This window comes from Lingula anatina, chromosome 10, assembly GCF_051362555.1.
Source record: "Lingula anatina isolate TDL-2025a chromosome 10, LinAna3.0, whole genome shotgun sequence".
NCBI lineage: Eukaryota > Metazoa > Brachiopoda > Lingulata > Lingulida > Lingulidae > Lingula > Lingula anatina.
Window position 1 is genome coordinate 13,093,601 of NC_141776.1, and position 15,598 is coordinate 13,109,198.

Sequence of the window (15,598 nt, forward strand, 5' to 3'; positions counted from 1 at the left end):
ATGAGCCAACAGAATACTGGGCTCACTCTACCAAAATAGAAAATATTCATCACAGGGAGATTCTTCAAAGTTTGTGCAACTTCTCTCACTTGGAAACTTTTTACACTACCCATCTATCAGGCAAGTTTCTTTTTTTTTCTTGATTTTTTTCCTAATAAGAATACAAATTTCCTTTGTAGTGTGGGGTGGGATTTCATTAAGGTAGAGCAAACCCAGACAAGTAATGCCCATACATATAAAAGAGTTAAATTAAGAAACATCAAGAATACAGCTTCATTTTGTAAAGCGTTATTTTTCGGCCCGTAAAATGCATCTTACTTCTCAAACATGACGTCTCCTGCTGGAGGTGAGCAGACTGGGACACCATTAAATCTCCATTTAATGTATGATAATTTGCTACATACTTTAAGCTTACGAGTCCCATTAAAGAACAGTCATTACAGCACAATACCACATCATTAATATTTCAAACATGTAAGACACTGAAGATTTCTCTATTTCAAGATCATGATGATGATCATAAGGATAATTATTATTTCCATTATTAATTTTATTACTATAAAATAAATAAAAAGATTAAAAACAAACCTTTGAATCATATGCTGACTGTTTAATGACTTCAGGTGCCATCCAAAATGGCGTCCCTACAAATGTGTTTCTTTTATTGATTGTGTCTGTGAGTTGACCCGCAACCCCGAAATCTGCTAGCTTCACCTCTCCCGTCTCTGAGAGCAGCACATTGGCAGCTGAAACAAGACAAATAATGAGTGAAAACAGTCTGTATAATAGAAAAAGTACTCTCTCTCTCAAAGTGGTTTTGTCACTATAAAATCAGTGTACTGACATTTGTTGAAATAATGGCAATTATCAATAATGAAAAGCAAAGTGATTTATCTTTTAAAAAGTAAACACTGGATCACAAAATATGGCCAAGCATAACAAACAAGATGCAAGCAGGAAGTTCTGTGTTGTTTGCATGAATAATACAATAACCATAAACAGTGTAATTAGAATATATGGCCACAAAAGCAATGAAATTTTCATATAAACTGTCCACACACATTTGCAGGTATTGGTAAAATAATTATGAAACAAGATAACAAGACACACTGCATATTTCATACCAATTTTAATATATTGAAACAAAAACTTAAGCTAAGGAGCTTTCTGATCTTTTAACTCCCTTTGAGAGCACAACTGATACTAATACACTGGGGCAGGCATTTAAATTTTAAGTAACTTAGCAGTACAGTATTTTGGCCCTTGACAAAAGAGTTTTAAAAATCTTGACAGGTAACTCCACAGATTCCATAAAAGCGATGTAAAAGATGGAAGTCAGAAAAGCTGCATTTCTTACAACTGTTACACATTTTCTCAATTAACCTTGTTAAGCTCTACAAAGACCTTGATTCAGATTTCAGGAGCTAATTTCATTTTGAGACAACATTAAGTACACAAAATTCCAAAACAACTACTACATTAAGCATCAGGATGTCTGCAAGCATATTAGTAAGGTGGTGTCTCCCCAATGTTAATATATAATTTGTAATGTTCAGGGCGATATGGTAATTACTCAATAAATCTGAACCAAAAAAAAAAAAAATAAAAAATAAAAATAATTGCATTTTTTAGTTTTGTTCAGATATAATTCCATATTTTTTTACAAAAATATTTTCTTAGAGTGACCTAAAAAATTTGAGAGTCTGAAAAGTGGTTTGAGTTAACATCAGAGAGTACAATTTTGAGAGACATGCAAATGAAAGCCTTTAAAAGTTTAAAACTCGGGATGAGTTGCGTGTGAAGAATTTGTCAGCAGTATAAGAGGAGAGCAGAGGATAAGGGAGGTACACCATTAAAACATTTTTGTTGTTGTGGGTGACAACCTTGTCACCGTGGGTGACAACCTGTTGGTTGAAGAATTAACATTAAACGCCTAAATATAGCTCATTTTCATGTAAATTGACAAAAAGAAATACTGCAGGAGATTGGAGGTATATTTCATAAATAAAAAATAACTGGAGCCTTTTCACTCTTGTGCAACATAACGGAATTTAGTATTATAAGACTTTCATAGAAGGGGAAGGAGGAGACTGATGGGGGGGGGGGGGGGGGCGTCCTTCCTTGAATTTTTTTTTTAAAAATACTTTTTTCACACAAAATCCATCCACTTCAAAAACTTTTTTACATTCAGTCAGTTCTAACAAGAATTTAGTTCCAAATTCATGGCGTAGCCTTTTTGTTTACAATCAGTTCTGCCCACAGTCATCATAATGAGCAGTATTACAGAAATATCATAAAACTGGGATTCCATTCAGCACCAGCTTCCTTTGATTAAAACAAATAAACTTTAAAGTTAAAACTGATCGAATGTGGTTCAAATTTAGAAACATTTGACAATATCTTCATATCATGATGCCACAAACACAATTCACTGCCATTCACAACTTATTTCATTAAAACATCAATGAGTTTTCAAAGATCCTTGGCAAAAGCAAGTTTGCACCTGGTATAAAAAAAAACTACTTTTGCAGTTTAACAGAAAAATCAAACTTGAAATGGACAGGACATGGAAAACGTTCCCTTAGAGTTTAAGAACAACCCTACAGCAAGCTGGCAGGTGGAGGTCTAGCCTCTGATACATATGTAACACATGTAGTCCCCCCTTTGCGAAGGCCAGGAAAAGTTACATTTATTCATTAATTCTCTGCTTTGGGCAACGGATTCCTCACAAATTCCTGCTTGTCATCTGGAGCTGACCTTCATGTCAACGACAAGAATATGTGTCGCTGCAGTGGCATTTGTCAAGTTTACTGACATTATGCCATACGACAACCTGAACAACATGGGAGGTAACAAAATGTTCCAACAAAAAGTCTTTTGGGAGAACTCTTGAAAGGTCTTTTTATTCATGTTTTCTATTCCTGCATGAACTGTTTGTCTAGGTTGAATCCACAAGGTCCCAAACACTGATAACAATATTCTTCAGTGACATACAATTGTTAAATCTTTTGTTAGTATTTCTATTTAGTTTTGAATTTAGCTCCATGTACTGTATTCTTAAAACTAATGGAACCCAATATGGTTGCAGCACAATCTTCAACATGTGCATATCAGACTAGGTGGAATGTTATAGAGAACTGGCAGGCCCACAAAAAATATGTCCCTTAAAAACATCCGTGTCAAAAAAGAAACACTATATATTTTTTCAACAAGTACTCATTAACCACCTCCTTAAGGCGCAAGTTAATTATTGACCAAGGACAATAGGTCAAGCATGGCCACAAGGTACCATAGTAACAGTGGAGTAAGGGACTGACAAGCACCATGTTAATTAATGTGCGATGTTTTTTACAGGTTTATAGTCAGACTGATGAATAGAGGTGTTTGTAGGTGGTACACAACAACAACGAGGTTTGACTTTGATTGACGTTTCATTTGCTGAGTCATGGTGCCAACGAGAAAACAAATAAGTTTGACAAAAACTTTGTAGACTATAGATTTTCTTTCATTTGGAATTTAATTGCTTGTCAGTGACAACAAAAATATAGAATTAAAAGGAGAAAAATAAATATCTGTGATAGTCACAAAGCTTATTAAATACCATCCAACAGACAGTTGCCTTGCAATTTCTTACATATCTTTGCTCCCACAATGCAAATGTAACTGAGATAAGTCGCCCAAAGTTAGACTGCCATCTTGTGGCCAAAAACTTCAATCAAATTACCCAATGGGATTGTACAAACTATGTAAAGCTATCACAATCTAAACAGAAACATGCCTATTGGGTACCATCTATTGGCCAATAACCCTCTTAATAATAGAGTAATCTGATTTTTAAGACAAAGGATTACTTCTAAACCAACCCACAAATTGCTCTTAATATATCTCCTTAGGGATATTTTCCTAACCACTAACAGGGTGTCTTTGGGGACAAGTTGTTGGTCACCAGTAGGTGTACCCTGTAGGAATTTGTTTACTACCCTTGGATTACGTCCATCCACTGTTATCAGCCGTGTCATACCATGTCCTAGCGTCATACAGGGATATTTTGGGTGGACATTATGACTAAGTGAGTGACGCTGAGGGGACTGACGTACAAGTGTGATAATAATGATGGTCATTCGATTTCACTGTATAATCGTGTCAGTGAGTGCGCTACTGTGTGTGTGTGTGTGTGTGTGTGTGTGTGTGTGTGTGTGCGTGCGTGCATGTGCGTGTGACAAAATATAAGAAAAGACTGCAGAATGGCCCTCATGCTTTCATGAAGGAAGTGACCATGGACAGGCAGATGTTCAGCCACACAGAGGTACAGACAGACACACAGGCAGATACAAGCAAACAAAGACACAAAACAAAAACATTTTGACCATGGTACGATCCAAGGTACCATCACCATGGTACCTCACCTTTTATGTCCCTGTGCAATTTTCTTTCCGAGTGTAAATATTCTAAACCCTTCAGTATCTCCCGTAGTATAATGGCTATGTACATTTCGTCAAAGGGCCCCACTTTCATTAGGTCTAGCGCTGAGCCCCCTCCCAGGAATTCCATGATAATCCATAATTTTGTTTCCTGGAAAAAAATTCAACAAAATCATGAATGGAACACACCTCTAGGCTCATTATAGCACAGTACTTTTTCTTATAATGCCTTAAAACACTCTAGTTGATTCAGAATCTAATGTCAGTTTAACAATATATATAAAACAGGAATATTAACAACTGATAATTTTTCTTCAACTCAACACTGATTTAGTGAAAAAAAATCAATATATTGCCCTGTTCCTCTCTGAATTAAAATAGCAATACACCAAAATATTGTTTGTTCATCATGTACAATTTTAATTATATATTTATCAGGCTGTAGTTTAGTGTTTAATATTGTGAGTTCATCCCTTGTTATAGTTATATCCATATGTACATTTTCACCAGTACATGCTGGAGCATAAATTACAATTAATTCTTGTATTCTACATAAAATGAAGACAACATTTTATCTTCTATTTTTCCTCAATTAAATAAAGGTTATCAGGTGATCACTGGCTGCATACACCCAGTGGGAGCGGTTCACCACATCCTGAATGAGGCTAGGAAATATTTGCTTTTGTAACCACTACGTATAAATTCCTAACTCAATACATGTCACAGGTTGCTGACACTGTAACCATTATCAAGATCAAACTAGTCATATTTCATATGATGTGACAGCTATTTAAGAATTAAACAAAATTTAAAAAATTCAATACTAAACAAGCACCTGCACACCAAGATTCTATCTGTTCTTTCTTATCAAAATGCACTTTACTGCTAAGGCCATCTTGATTACTTTACTTCCACTAAGATTATGGCATACATTACGTTCTAAAATTATGGAGCTACATTTAATATAATGTGTACAATTGGAGAGGGCTGCCATAAGCATTACAAAAATTTCAAACAGACCTTGTGAATTTTATTGCCTTTGCCAACTGTATCATACTATTTAAGTATAAATTAATGATAATTATGAGAAAAACAAGATTCTTTCAATGAACTTATATCAGTTACATTTCCTCGTATACGTTTTGTCTGCATACAAAGCATATATGCAGCTTCTTTCCATGTCTCAAAAGAAATTAAATGCCTTCACCTTCACTTGACCTTTAACTACTCACCTTGAGATATGACCCGAAATATTTTGTCACATGTGGACTATCACACTGAGAGAGCACCATGATTTCTTGTTGTATATCCTCTATTTCGTCCTCTGCTTCTTCTAAGTCTATGATTTTTATTGCAACAATTTCATTGGTTCTTTTGTCAATGCCTTTGAACACTTCTCCGAATGATCCCTTTCCAATTTTTTCCAGTTTTGTGAATACCTCCTCAGGATCAATCTTGATCTGTAATGACAGAAAGGGAAAACTTAGACACTGATGTGTTATTGTAACTGGTTCTGAAACCACATTTGTTAAAAATTTCATAATTATAAAAACTAATATAATCTAACTATAAAAAATAAATATATCTTAGGTAAATCCTCATTTTTGCAAGAAGTCTTCCATGTTGCATGGACATCTAAATCTAATGAAATTTAATGAAAACTAGATCCTGGTGATTTTCAAAAGAGAGAGAGAGAGAGTTCACTGGAAGAAAACACCCCTACATGCACTTTTTTGTTTGTTATTTCAACAAAGGCACATGTGAGACAGGAAACCTGAATGACTTGCTTCATTTTGTTTCCTACTCGTCAACCCAAACTAAGGTCACAGTCCAGGTAAATGTTTCTACAACTTTTCACCATGGTCCTTAACCTAAATTGCCTTCACACATTGTTATATATAGATTCCACTACAGAAACTCTGCGGTGCATCACAATGACAACTATCCTGTCATCTCGCACTTCACCCGATACTCTAAGTATGTGAGACGAGTACAAAACGATGGCTTCCATATCCTAGAGAGAACTTTGGAATGACTGAAATTTTTGTTTTGAAAAGTCCCTTTTACTTCAGGAACTTTGTTGAAGTTAGGCCATACTCAACCACTTAACATGCATGGGCGCTTGTACACACACACACACACACACACACACACACACACACACACACACACACAATTGATGTGAAGGATTATACACACTCAACTCTCCAGTACCATATATAATAGTATACAAAGAATGTTATTGTTAGTAACCCAATGAGCCTTGCCATGAGACAAAAAGTTTATTAGATGTCACCAACAGGTTAATTACAGGTGAGTCAAGCAATCAGACTCTCACACCAAACATGTATCCCAGGGGTGTAAAACTTAAAGCCCCCTTTACACTGGACAGCGTCCTTTCTGTGGCCTTAGTACAGCCCCGTTTGAGAGTAAAAAAATAATTGACGTACCAACAACTGGTCGATCAGTTAGTTTTCATTCTGCAAACCAAAAGCGATGCTTGTGCCTCCTTTCTAAGACCACAGCGATGCCAGTTTTCATGGTCGCACAAAGGAAGCAGAAAGGATGCCATCCAGTGTAAAGGGGGTTTTATGGAAAAATGGAGGATTGCGTTGGAGGAGGGAGATTGGCAGACATAGCTCTGTGTCAGAGTTTTGCAAGGAGCAGATATAGCGGTAAGGATATATCAAATGTCTTACTTCACTAAATACAAAAGACTTCAACCCTTCATTATGAAAGGAATCTTTAAAATATTATTCTCACTCAAAAAAGTTTAAAATCCAAGCTTTATGGAACCCATCATGGGAATTGCAAGCAGTCAGACAATCACCAGCCCAGCACAAATCCACCTCATACCTAATTAACTACAGTCTCTGAGCTGTTCCACAAAAATGATTGTAATTTTTGGCCTGTGTAAAGGCAGCTCCATTCTACACAATTTGTCTAGTATAAAATGTGTATTAATGTCCTGTAAGCCATTTATCTGCCACTTCTGACTGGTTTTCACAAGACTGGGATCAGGTAAGCTTAAAATATGTTCCTAAATTACTAAACAAAATTAAATACTAAATTAAATAACAAATCTTTAATACATTTTTAAAAAGTTGACAATTTATCAGGTTTGGCGTGAAATGCAATTTTTCTAAATATTTTCCACAACTTGGTCAATAGATTTTTTAAAATCTACTCAAGAAAGTCCACTTAAAATTCTTTTTTCAATGTTGCATGACAACAAATTGACATTAAATCAGCAAAAATTATCTTAGTGACCTTGACCTGAATACAAGAATCTTGGACCAGATGTTGGTCAAATTAAGTCTGTATTCCACCAGGTGGAAAAAACCAAGCAGCCATCTTGTCTGGCGACTGGCTAATTATTCCTAGCCACATGCACAACAACCAGTGATAATTGAGCCAATTACATATGATACAGTCACATAATGTCCCCTTTGATGGAATTATAAAATAGACATCACCAACTTTGATGAAATCATTTAGGATGTCTCACAAATATTCTGATCTTGCTGATATTGCGAAGCCTGTGTCCTCATCACTGATAAAAACTGCACAAATTTACTCTGTCACATAATTAGCTTCAGATTTTTTTGTGATAGGAGACTCCTTCCTGTTGATTGAGCAATTACTGCTGTGTCATTGCATAAGAATCAGGTAAAAAAATCTCTCGATTTCCTTTTTGTTTATCTTACCAAAACTGATAAACTTTCTATTGATATTTAAAACTTATTACTAAAATCCACCTTACAAATCAGCTATCCCCATAAATCTATATTTAGAAAGTTATCTGCCTAATGCACACAATTTTTAGACAAACGCTGTTTGCAGAATTTGTCTAAAATCTTACAAGTTTGGCTTTCTGTTATCATTTTTCTATACTAAAAAACAAACTGCTGTTATCATTTCAATAAGAATCAATGAAAAATACCAAAATTCTTTTAAAATATCATATTTAAGCCATATGTACATTTCTACATCTGTTTTGTTTGTGTCACTGGCCTTTTTTTCTTTAATTTGTGATTTTTCAGCATGTGTACCTCCTTCAACTTATCCTTGATAAACGAACAAACAAACAGGCTTCCAAGGGTGGTTTTAATGAGGAACAGGTTTTATTACAAGGAAAAAAAATCTGTTACTAATAAAAGTGGCTCCATACATTCAGACCCAAAAAACACTTATCCCCACTTGCCACACCGAAATCACACATCTCTTGATGAATTCTCACCATGGAATCCTGCAGTTATGCGCAATTTAGTCTAATTTGAAAAAATAATGAGATGCAAGGAAACAATTAAACCCAAACAGATCTCTGAAGTACTCAAATGCGACACATTTACACCATCTTAGTCTGGTTGACATTTAATCCGTTTCACTAAATTGATTAGAAGAAATGTCAAGTTTATGTTTCTAGCTGAAGGTTTTGACATCCGAGAAGAAAGTTTAATAGGGTTGATAATGTCATACGAGCATTAACAAACCGTCTCATAATGTCACAAAAAAAAAAGTATAATGATCTGCATAAGCACTGGTCATAGTATACCCTTTCTAGCTAACTCTGAGAATGTTTTTGGTCACGTTCAATTTTTTTTTTTTTTCACAGTGGGTTAACTGTTTTGTTTTTTATTTGTAGCTAACTTTGTCAACCACTGAACTCCAACACTACAGAGAGGTGAGGTGGTGGTGCTGGTGGTGGTGGTTAGGGTGAGGGGATGTTACGCAAACTGAAGTTTCAGCATTCACCTTCAGAAGCTAGTGAAAACAATTAAGAAGAAAACATACAAGGTACAGCCTGTCTGTACACCCTGTGCTACAGGGTAATTACTATGACAAGGTCACCACAGTATTTCCCACTCACAATGTGACTTGGCCTCTGATTGTAAGGGTACGTGATATGGGGGCCCGTGATATGCAGTATTGTGTTCATGTATTGTTAGCAGGCATGGAAAGCATTGAGGTTATTACAGAGTTTCAACTTTAAAAAGAAGGAAGGGGGGGGGGAGGGATTCCTTCTGAAAGGGGGGGAAAAACTCATGGTTACTTATTTTTAATGAGAGTATGTTATATAGAAGCCTCAAAATCCTCACAGAAAAAACAAGACAGTGAATAAGATACTGACTTACACTTTTCGGTAGGAGAAAAGGAGAATATAAAAGATAAATGAAACTTCATCACACAATGTACACTTCACTCTACTATATACTCTCTCTATGCTAAATATAACGTGATCTTGCTACTTCATTCTCTGCCCTTGGAGGGAATACCAGAATCATAATGACAAAGGAAAAAACTGAGAAAACACTATATGGGATTTAAGCATGAAAAATTTTAGAAGAACTAGTAAAGGGTGGTTCCAGTTTTCTCTAAAAAAGTGAATTAAAGAAACAAGGCAGGCCTATTAAAACAAATCAATACATCTCATTTTTTATTGCTAACTTTTTTTCTTTTTAACCTATCAATATCACTGCAGCAACTAAGTTATGTGCTGGAAATATTCAAGTTGGAGATCGTTCTCTAGTAAGCTCTCAAATCAGGTGAAACCCAAAAATACAGGTGTTATACGATAAAATATTGATCATACACAGCACACTTAACCACAGACATAATATAAATCAAAAAGATATACAGCTAGACAGACATATTAAACTCCCATCTGTGTTCCCTTCAACAACAACACCTTGGATATTAAGAAACTCCCAAAGTTTGATTTATGTGTAGTGACCACCTGCTGGGTCCAATTACCTGAGCACTGACCCTAGACTGACCCAGAAATAGATGACCACTAGCCACAGTTCAGTGTTAACTAATAAGATATTAGTGAGAGACTTATTCAACAACTAAAGCCAATTTTTAAATCTGTTTATCCACTGAATTGGCTCAGATATTGAATGTCTCTGGTACCTAAAACTTTTTTTGCAATCTAAGTTGTACATTTCTCTTGAGTGACCACAGGTGCGTGCAGACTGGCCAAAATAATGACTGCCACTGGACACCACAATGGACACACGGGACAATGGACACAGTGGCTATAATACCCCACAATAGAACTCAATACCTGAGGTATGTCTCAAGTTCCACTTGCTGGCAATACTATTCATATCTGATTACTTCCACAAACCAAGGAAACCGGGTGAACATCAAGACAGCTATCAACAATAACAGGGTTTATGTTACATACAGCTGATATGCCAAATCCAAAATAAATTCCTAATTTGTTCAGCCTAAAGCATGCAAAATGCCACAAAATTGTAGATAAAATAAAAATTTTGAGTTAACACACAACTCTACAAAAAATAATTTTACCTTTTTAGGCACCTGTTGTTTTTTCTGTGGCGGTTGCTGTAAAGTATACATTTGTTGACTGGACAAGAATCTCGGCCCTCCAAATCTAGGAGGGGCCCCGTTCATTCTCGGTGAGGGCCCCGGGAGACCCCTGGCGGGGGGTGGCCCAGTCCCTCTGGGTGAGGGTCCTAGCCCCCTCCCTGGGGGTTCCCCTCCCACCCTGGGGGCGGGCCCTGGTGCCCCACCCTTAGGATTTCCACCTGTCCCCTGGTATACCATATAGGGGTTGTGATGATATCCATTTAACTGGATCATACTGGATCTCTCTCCTATAATATTATCATGAAATGAAAGATTCTCTCTAATATTTAATTCCCCTTCTGTATAGAATCCTGGTAAATTGGTACTGGTAGTTTCCTTGATGGATGGTGTATTCCAGTGGATTCGAAAATGTGTATCCCCAATCAACCTCTATATAAAATGGCACCTACAAACAACTTATATGTTATAAGGCACTTGAGATATTAAATCCAAATGATCAACAATACAGTATAGCTCTCTCAGGTTGTTGTATACGGATGGCATCCAACATACAAAGCTGTACATAACATATAAGTGATCTATGCCTTCCACACAAATCAACTGCTGTGCCTTTTTTAAAACTCCTGTCTGCGGTGTTCCTACGTTGTGGCTGCTGGCACTATCTAACTGACGTCAAACCATGGCCGCCATGTGTATTTTCCACTTTCCACCTCTAACAGATGTTCCGTCCAAAAGACGACGTACTCTCTTCCAGTCTTCCTCTACCAACTGGTCACAAGTGGTATGTATTATTCCGTATGGCCGTCACACACACACTGACACACATATTCTCTGGTCTCCTCATGAATATTTACGACCCATTCACTGCTTAACTATTCATCTGCCTGTGAAACCAACCTGGACACGTCACACGCTATCCATGGCCCGGGAAGTGACCCATTTACTTTGTGGCCAGGAGCGAGGATAGCTATGAGCATCAGTGACTCCTTTCATAAGGTAGAAAGATACCATCAGAGATAGGAACATGTAACACAGTACAAGGCTCCCCTGTATATGCTGTGTTAATACTACCACAGGTAAATAACCACTGTGCAAATGGAGAGTCGTGTGCACCAAAGCTATGATTGTCCCCCTGACTATGCACAGTCAGGCGAGAGACTTAATGACTAAACGAGGTGATGTGACTCAATGGACGAAAAATCAATAGCCATGATTGGGGTGACACCACGCCCCTTCCCAGGGCACACACAAACACACAGGATTTATTTGTAATCTTACTCCATACAATAATTTGCTTCAATGGAAGTATGCAGTTTAATGTCACCTCAGTGAGACAGATAAAGGACAGTGTGGCTTTCTTCATGGGGGAATTCTAAGAAGAGGTTTTCTTTTTTGTAATGGAATTATATACAAAGCTCACTGATGACACACTTGGTTTATATCCTCATATACTTGTAAATATAATGTGTCATTGATTTTTTTAAAAAATTCAGCCTCCCAAAAATTCTACATTTTGAACATTTTTTTTTAATGAAGCTCTTATTGAGCATGTTTAACAACAAAAAGAATTGGCTCATATTCAAGATCAAAAAGCCATGTACATAGATAGTTGTTTAATTCCAGCAGACCACTACAAATGTATGTATACCTCAAGGCAGACGTCAACTTGTCTGTCTTCCAGTTAAAACACCAATTTTCTACTTCAGTTTCTTTGTGAAACATTGTCCAGACAAGAAACCCCAACTGTTTCCACAAAACAGAAAGTAATTATAGCTTCTGGAACTATTTACCTGTCAAGTTTTGTAGGTATTTATATCTAAGTGTGACAAAATCACTCTGTTTGGGCAACAGCAATCAACAGTAATTAAAAGTCACAACCACACACAAACACACAATGGACCGTTGTAGCAGAACAAAGTTGTTACTCAGTTAAGGAGAATTCTAATTCTAATTTGCCCTAATGAATGCCAAGATTAGCAGGTAAATGAGTATGTCCTCGCTCACCTGTATTCATACCTGAACAGGTGATGTTAGATCAAAGCGGCCCTAGGTCTTATGTAACCAAGCAGGGGATTAAAACAAAATCTCAATCTCTCGTTAATCTTGATAACTGGCAGGGGGGGGAAGCTCGACTTTTATTTTTCTTCCTCCTAAAGCTGAAACCCCCAGCTTATTTGTTATTCCACAAAATATCGATTTTTTTTTTCTTGACATTACAGCAAACTCGAAAAAAATACTTCCTTTCATTTTTAAAGCTCATTAATATCAAGACAGAGAACCCCAGCTGTCAGAGAAGATTTAAACAATCCCTCATTAGTCTGAAACCTTGATAAATGAACTTAATATCTAAATCATGTATAAAACAGATTTCAGGATCATTCTTAAGACAGGTACTCTTTGCTAGACTGGAGTTTAATGACCTTCACAAATTAGGTGTTTTGGGTTCAGTAAGGCTGTTCATGCCTTGCCATAATTACCTAATTATGTACTACAGCCATAATACTTTGCTAAAAGGAAAAAACCTGAAACAAAATGTGGCCTGGTGGTCTTCTAATGAACTATTTTCATGACATTTTCAAGCCCAAGGAATAAGTTAACAGAAGTAAAATAAATTTTTATTACATTAAATAATTGATGAGACAGTTGCGTGACAGGTGGCAATTCTACACCAATATTGCATGCATTTATGGATACAAAAGTAACTAAATATGGCTTGTTTGTATCAGAGAGCAAATCAGCAAAATGCGAGTGTAATACAAAATATGGCCTGTTGACTGTCAAAGGTGAAGGGGGGGGGGGGGGGGGGGGGGCTTGGAACCCATAATCTGAATATTTCAAACTCTCAACTCTTAAACTAAGATGTTTATTTTTTTTCACAATATCCATCTATATTCACCAATACAAAAAAGGACAAAAGAGAGAAATAAAGTAACATCCTTTTTTTAAACAAATCCATCTTGCTTTTTCACCTGTCTTTCAAAAAATCCCTTCCAGGTAAATTACTGACAAACCACTATACTGAATATCAATCATATTTGTTCAAATTTAGTGATTAATAGAGCTGTAAATACATCAGAATTAAATGCCACATTCCTGCTGAGACTTAACCCTTCGACACACCCCAATCTCCAAACAGGCAACAACACACACCCCTTAACCAGTAGAGTCATGTCAGGTATGCATTGGATAGAGAGGTCACCTGTAACCCAAGTCCACTGCTTTCAACCTCCGGACAGAGACACACAGGAAATAAAGACGCAAGTGACAGACAAAATACACAGGAAAAAGAAGCTGGGATATTTTAAGGTCCTAGTGTAAATGGAAGCTTATTAGACCTGGCAGTTCCTGATAACCATAGGGTCTTTATTTACTGGTATCGGGTATCTTGCCAATAAAACTTGCAATGACTCCCCATTTTCATGAATGGTCTGGAGGAGATTATTTTGCAGGTTATTTTCTGTCCACCCCCTCCCCCCATTATTCACTTGATGTAAACAATGTTGTTTCAGTCAATGCCAAACACTTTTAAAGCTACTAGCCCTTTGTGCAGTCTGGATATAAAAGTGGGCTTATGTTAAATTAAATTGGAACTTCTTTTCTATAGGTGGGAAATTGCCTTGGACTAGTCCCTAATGGACTGTTTATTTCAACTGTGTTTCAAATGAATAAACTTTTCTTTTATACAACAAAAAAGAAAATCTAGCATTTCACTTGTTATAGTACTTTGACCCAAGTTTTCATATATTCACAACCACATAGACTTTTTTTAAAGCCTTGCTAAAATCACTAATCAACAATATCTCTAATGAATTCAACTCAGATGAACTAGGGTAACATAACTTCATCAAGCCACAAAGGTCCTTGGGTGGGTTGGCCCATATTTTTCAATTCACTGAACAGGGACAACATGCACTTCCCTATAACCAACCAGCACCCTGAGTCACCTGGGGTTTGGTACTGTTTTCATAGTCTATTGACCAGAAGGAATGCAGAGTTTGTAACAGCTGAACAAGGGTGGGGCTATGGGGTACAGTAGACAAGGAAGTAACCGGATACCTTAATTCCTTTGAAAGATGAGAGGTTTATTCTGCTGTAAAAACTAATACAGTTAATATATGTCAGGAAACAGAGGAAAGGGTAACTTCAAATATTTTTCAACAGAAAAGAGAGACCTCAGAATAGTTTTGAAAAAAACTTATTCATTTTCAGCTCTTTAATCCAATGGCTGATTATCTAAGCCCCAAGTTTTGGTCACCACTGTCCACTCCAAATACATTTCCTTAATCTGCAACAACCAGATCAATTCCCTACCTCCAGAAAAACATGCTGATACTCAATCAGAAATGGTCAAAACTTGCAATCTATGGCGCGTGCAGGGAAAGATAACTGTCTTAGCCAGTTAAATAGCCAATGTTTTTCTTGCCAAACTACCTTATAGCTGTAACATGCCTAGTTAAGTTTTATACGTAATGACAAAACAAAAAGTTATGGTTATAAGTTATCATTATAATAAAGCAAATGGGTTTTCAAAAACATAAAGGGAAATTTTATCTATAATTTTATTTATAATCTCTCTCTCTCTCTCTCTCTGTGTGTGTGCGTGTGTGTGTGTGTGTGTGTGAGTGTGTGTGTGTATGTGTGTGTTTTCAAGAGTTAGGTAAAAGGTGTCAGAAATCATCCACTTTAAATCCATGAATGCTAGGGACAATACGACCCCCTCAACCAACACACACATACACACGCCTCAAGTATATCAAAGATGTTTGCAAGCGTCAGCTCTGCTTCAATTCAGCATCAGTGACATTTCCCCCATCACATTTTCAAAATGCTGTCAATGCCCT

At 36.6% G+C, this 15,598-nt stretch overlaps 1 protein-coding gene across 44 annotated transcripts in view; it reads right to left on the reverse strand.

Annotated features, from left to right (window-relative positions):
• The window catches only part of LOC106178963 (uncharacterized), a 59,794-nt gene that overhangs the window by 27,142 nt on the left and 17,054 nt on the right, over positions 1-15,598 (reverse strand). For 9 of the 44 annotated variants that reach the window (XM_086998004.1, XM_086998022.1, XM_086998014.1 and 6 more), the window contains exons 1-4: positions 10,737-11,803; positions 5,654-5,881; positions 4,407-4,572; positions 589-746 (exon numbers count right to left, since the gene is read on the reverse strand). In XM_086998004.1, coding sequence (XP_086854130.1) covers positions 589-746; positions 4,407-4,572; positions 5,654-5,881; positions 10,737-11,030 — 846 coding nt within the window. In that variant the 5' untranslated portion in view covers positions 11,031-11,803. Of the gene's footprint in view, positions 1-588; positions 747-4,406; positions 4,573-5,653; positions 5,882-10,736; positions 11,810-15,598 lie in introns of those variants that run through there. The other 35 variants (XM_086998016.1, XM_086998009.1, XM_086998013.1 and 32 more) reach the window with 14 other exon arrangements.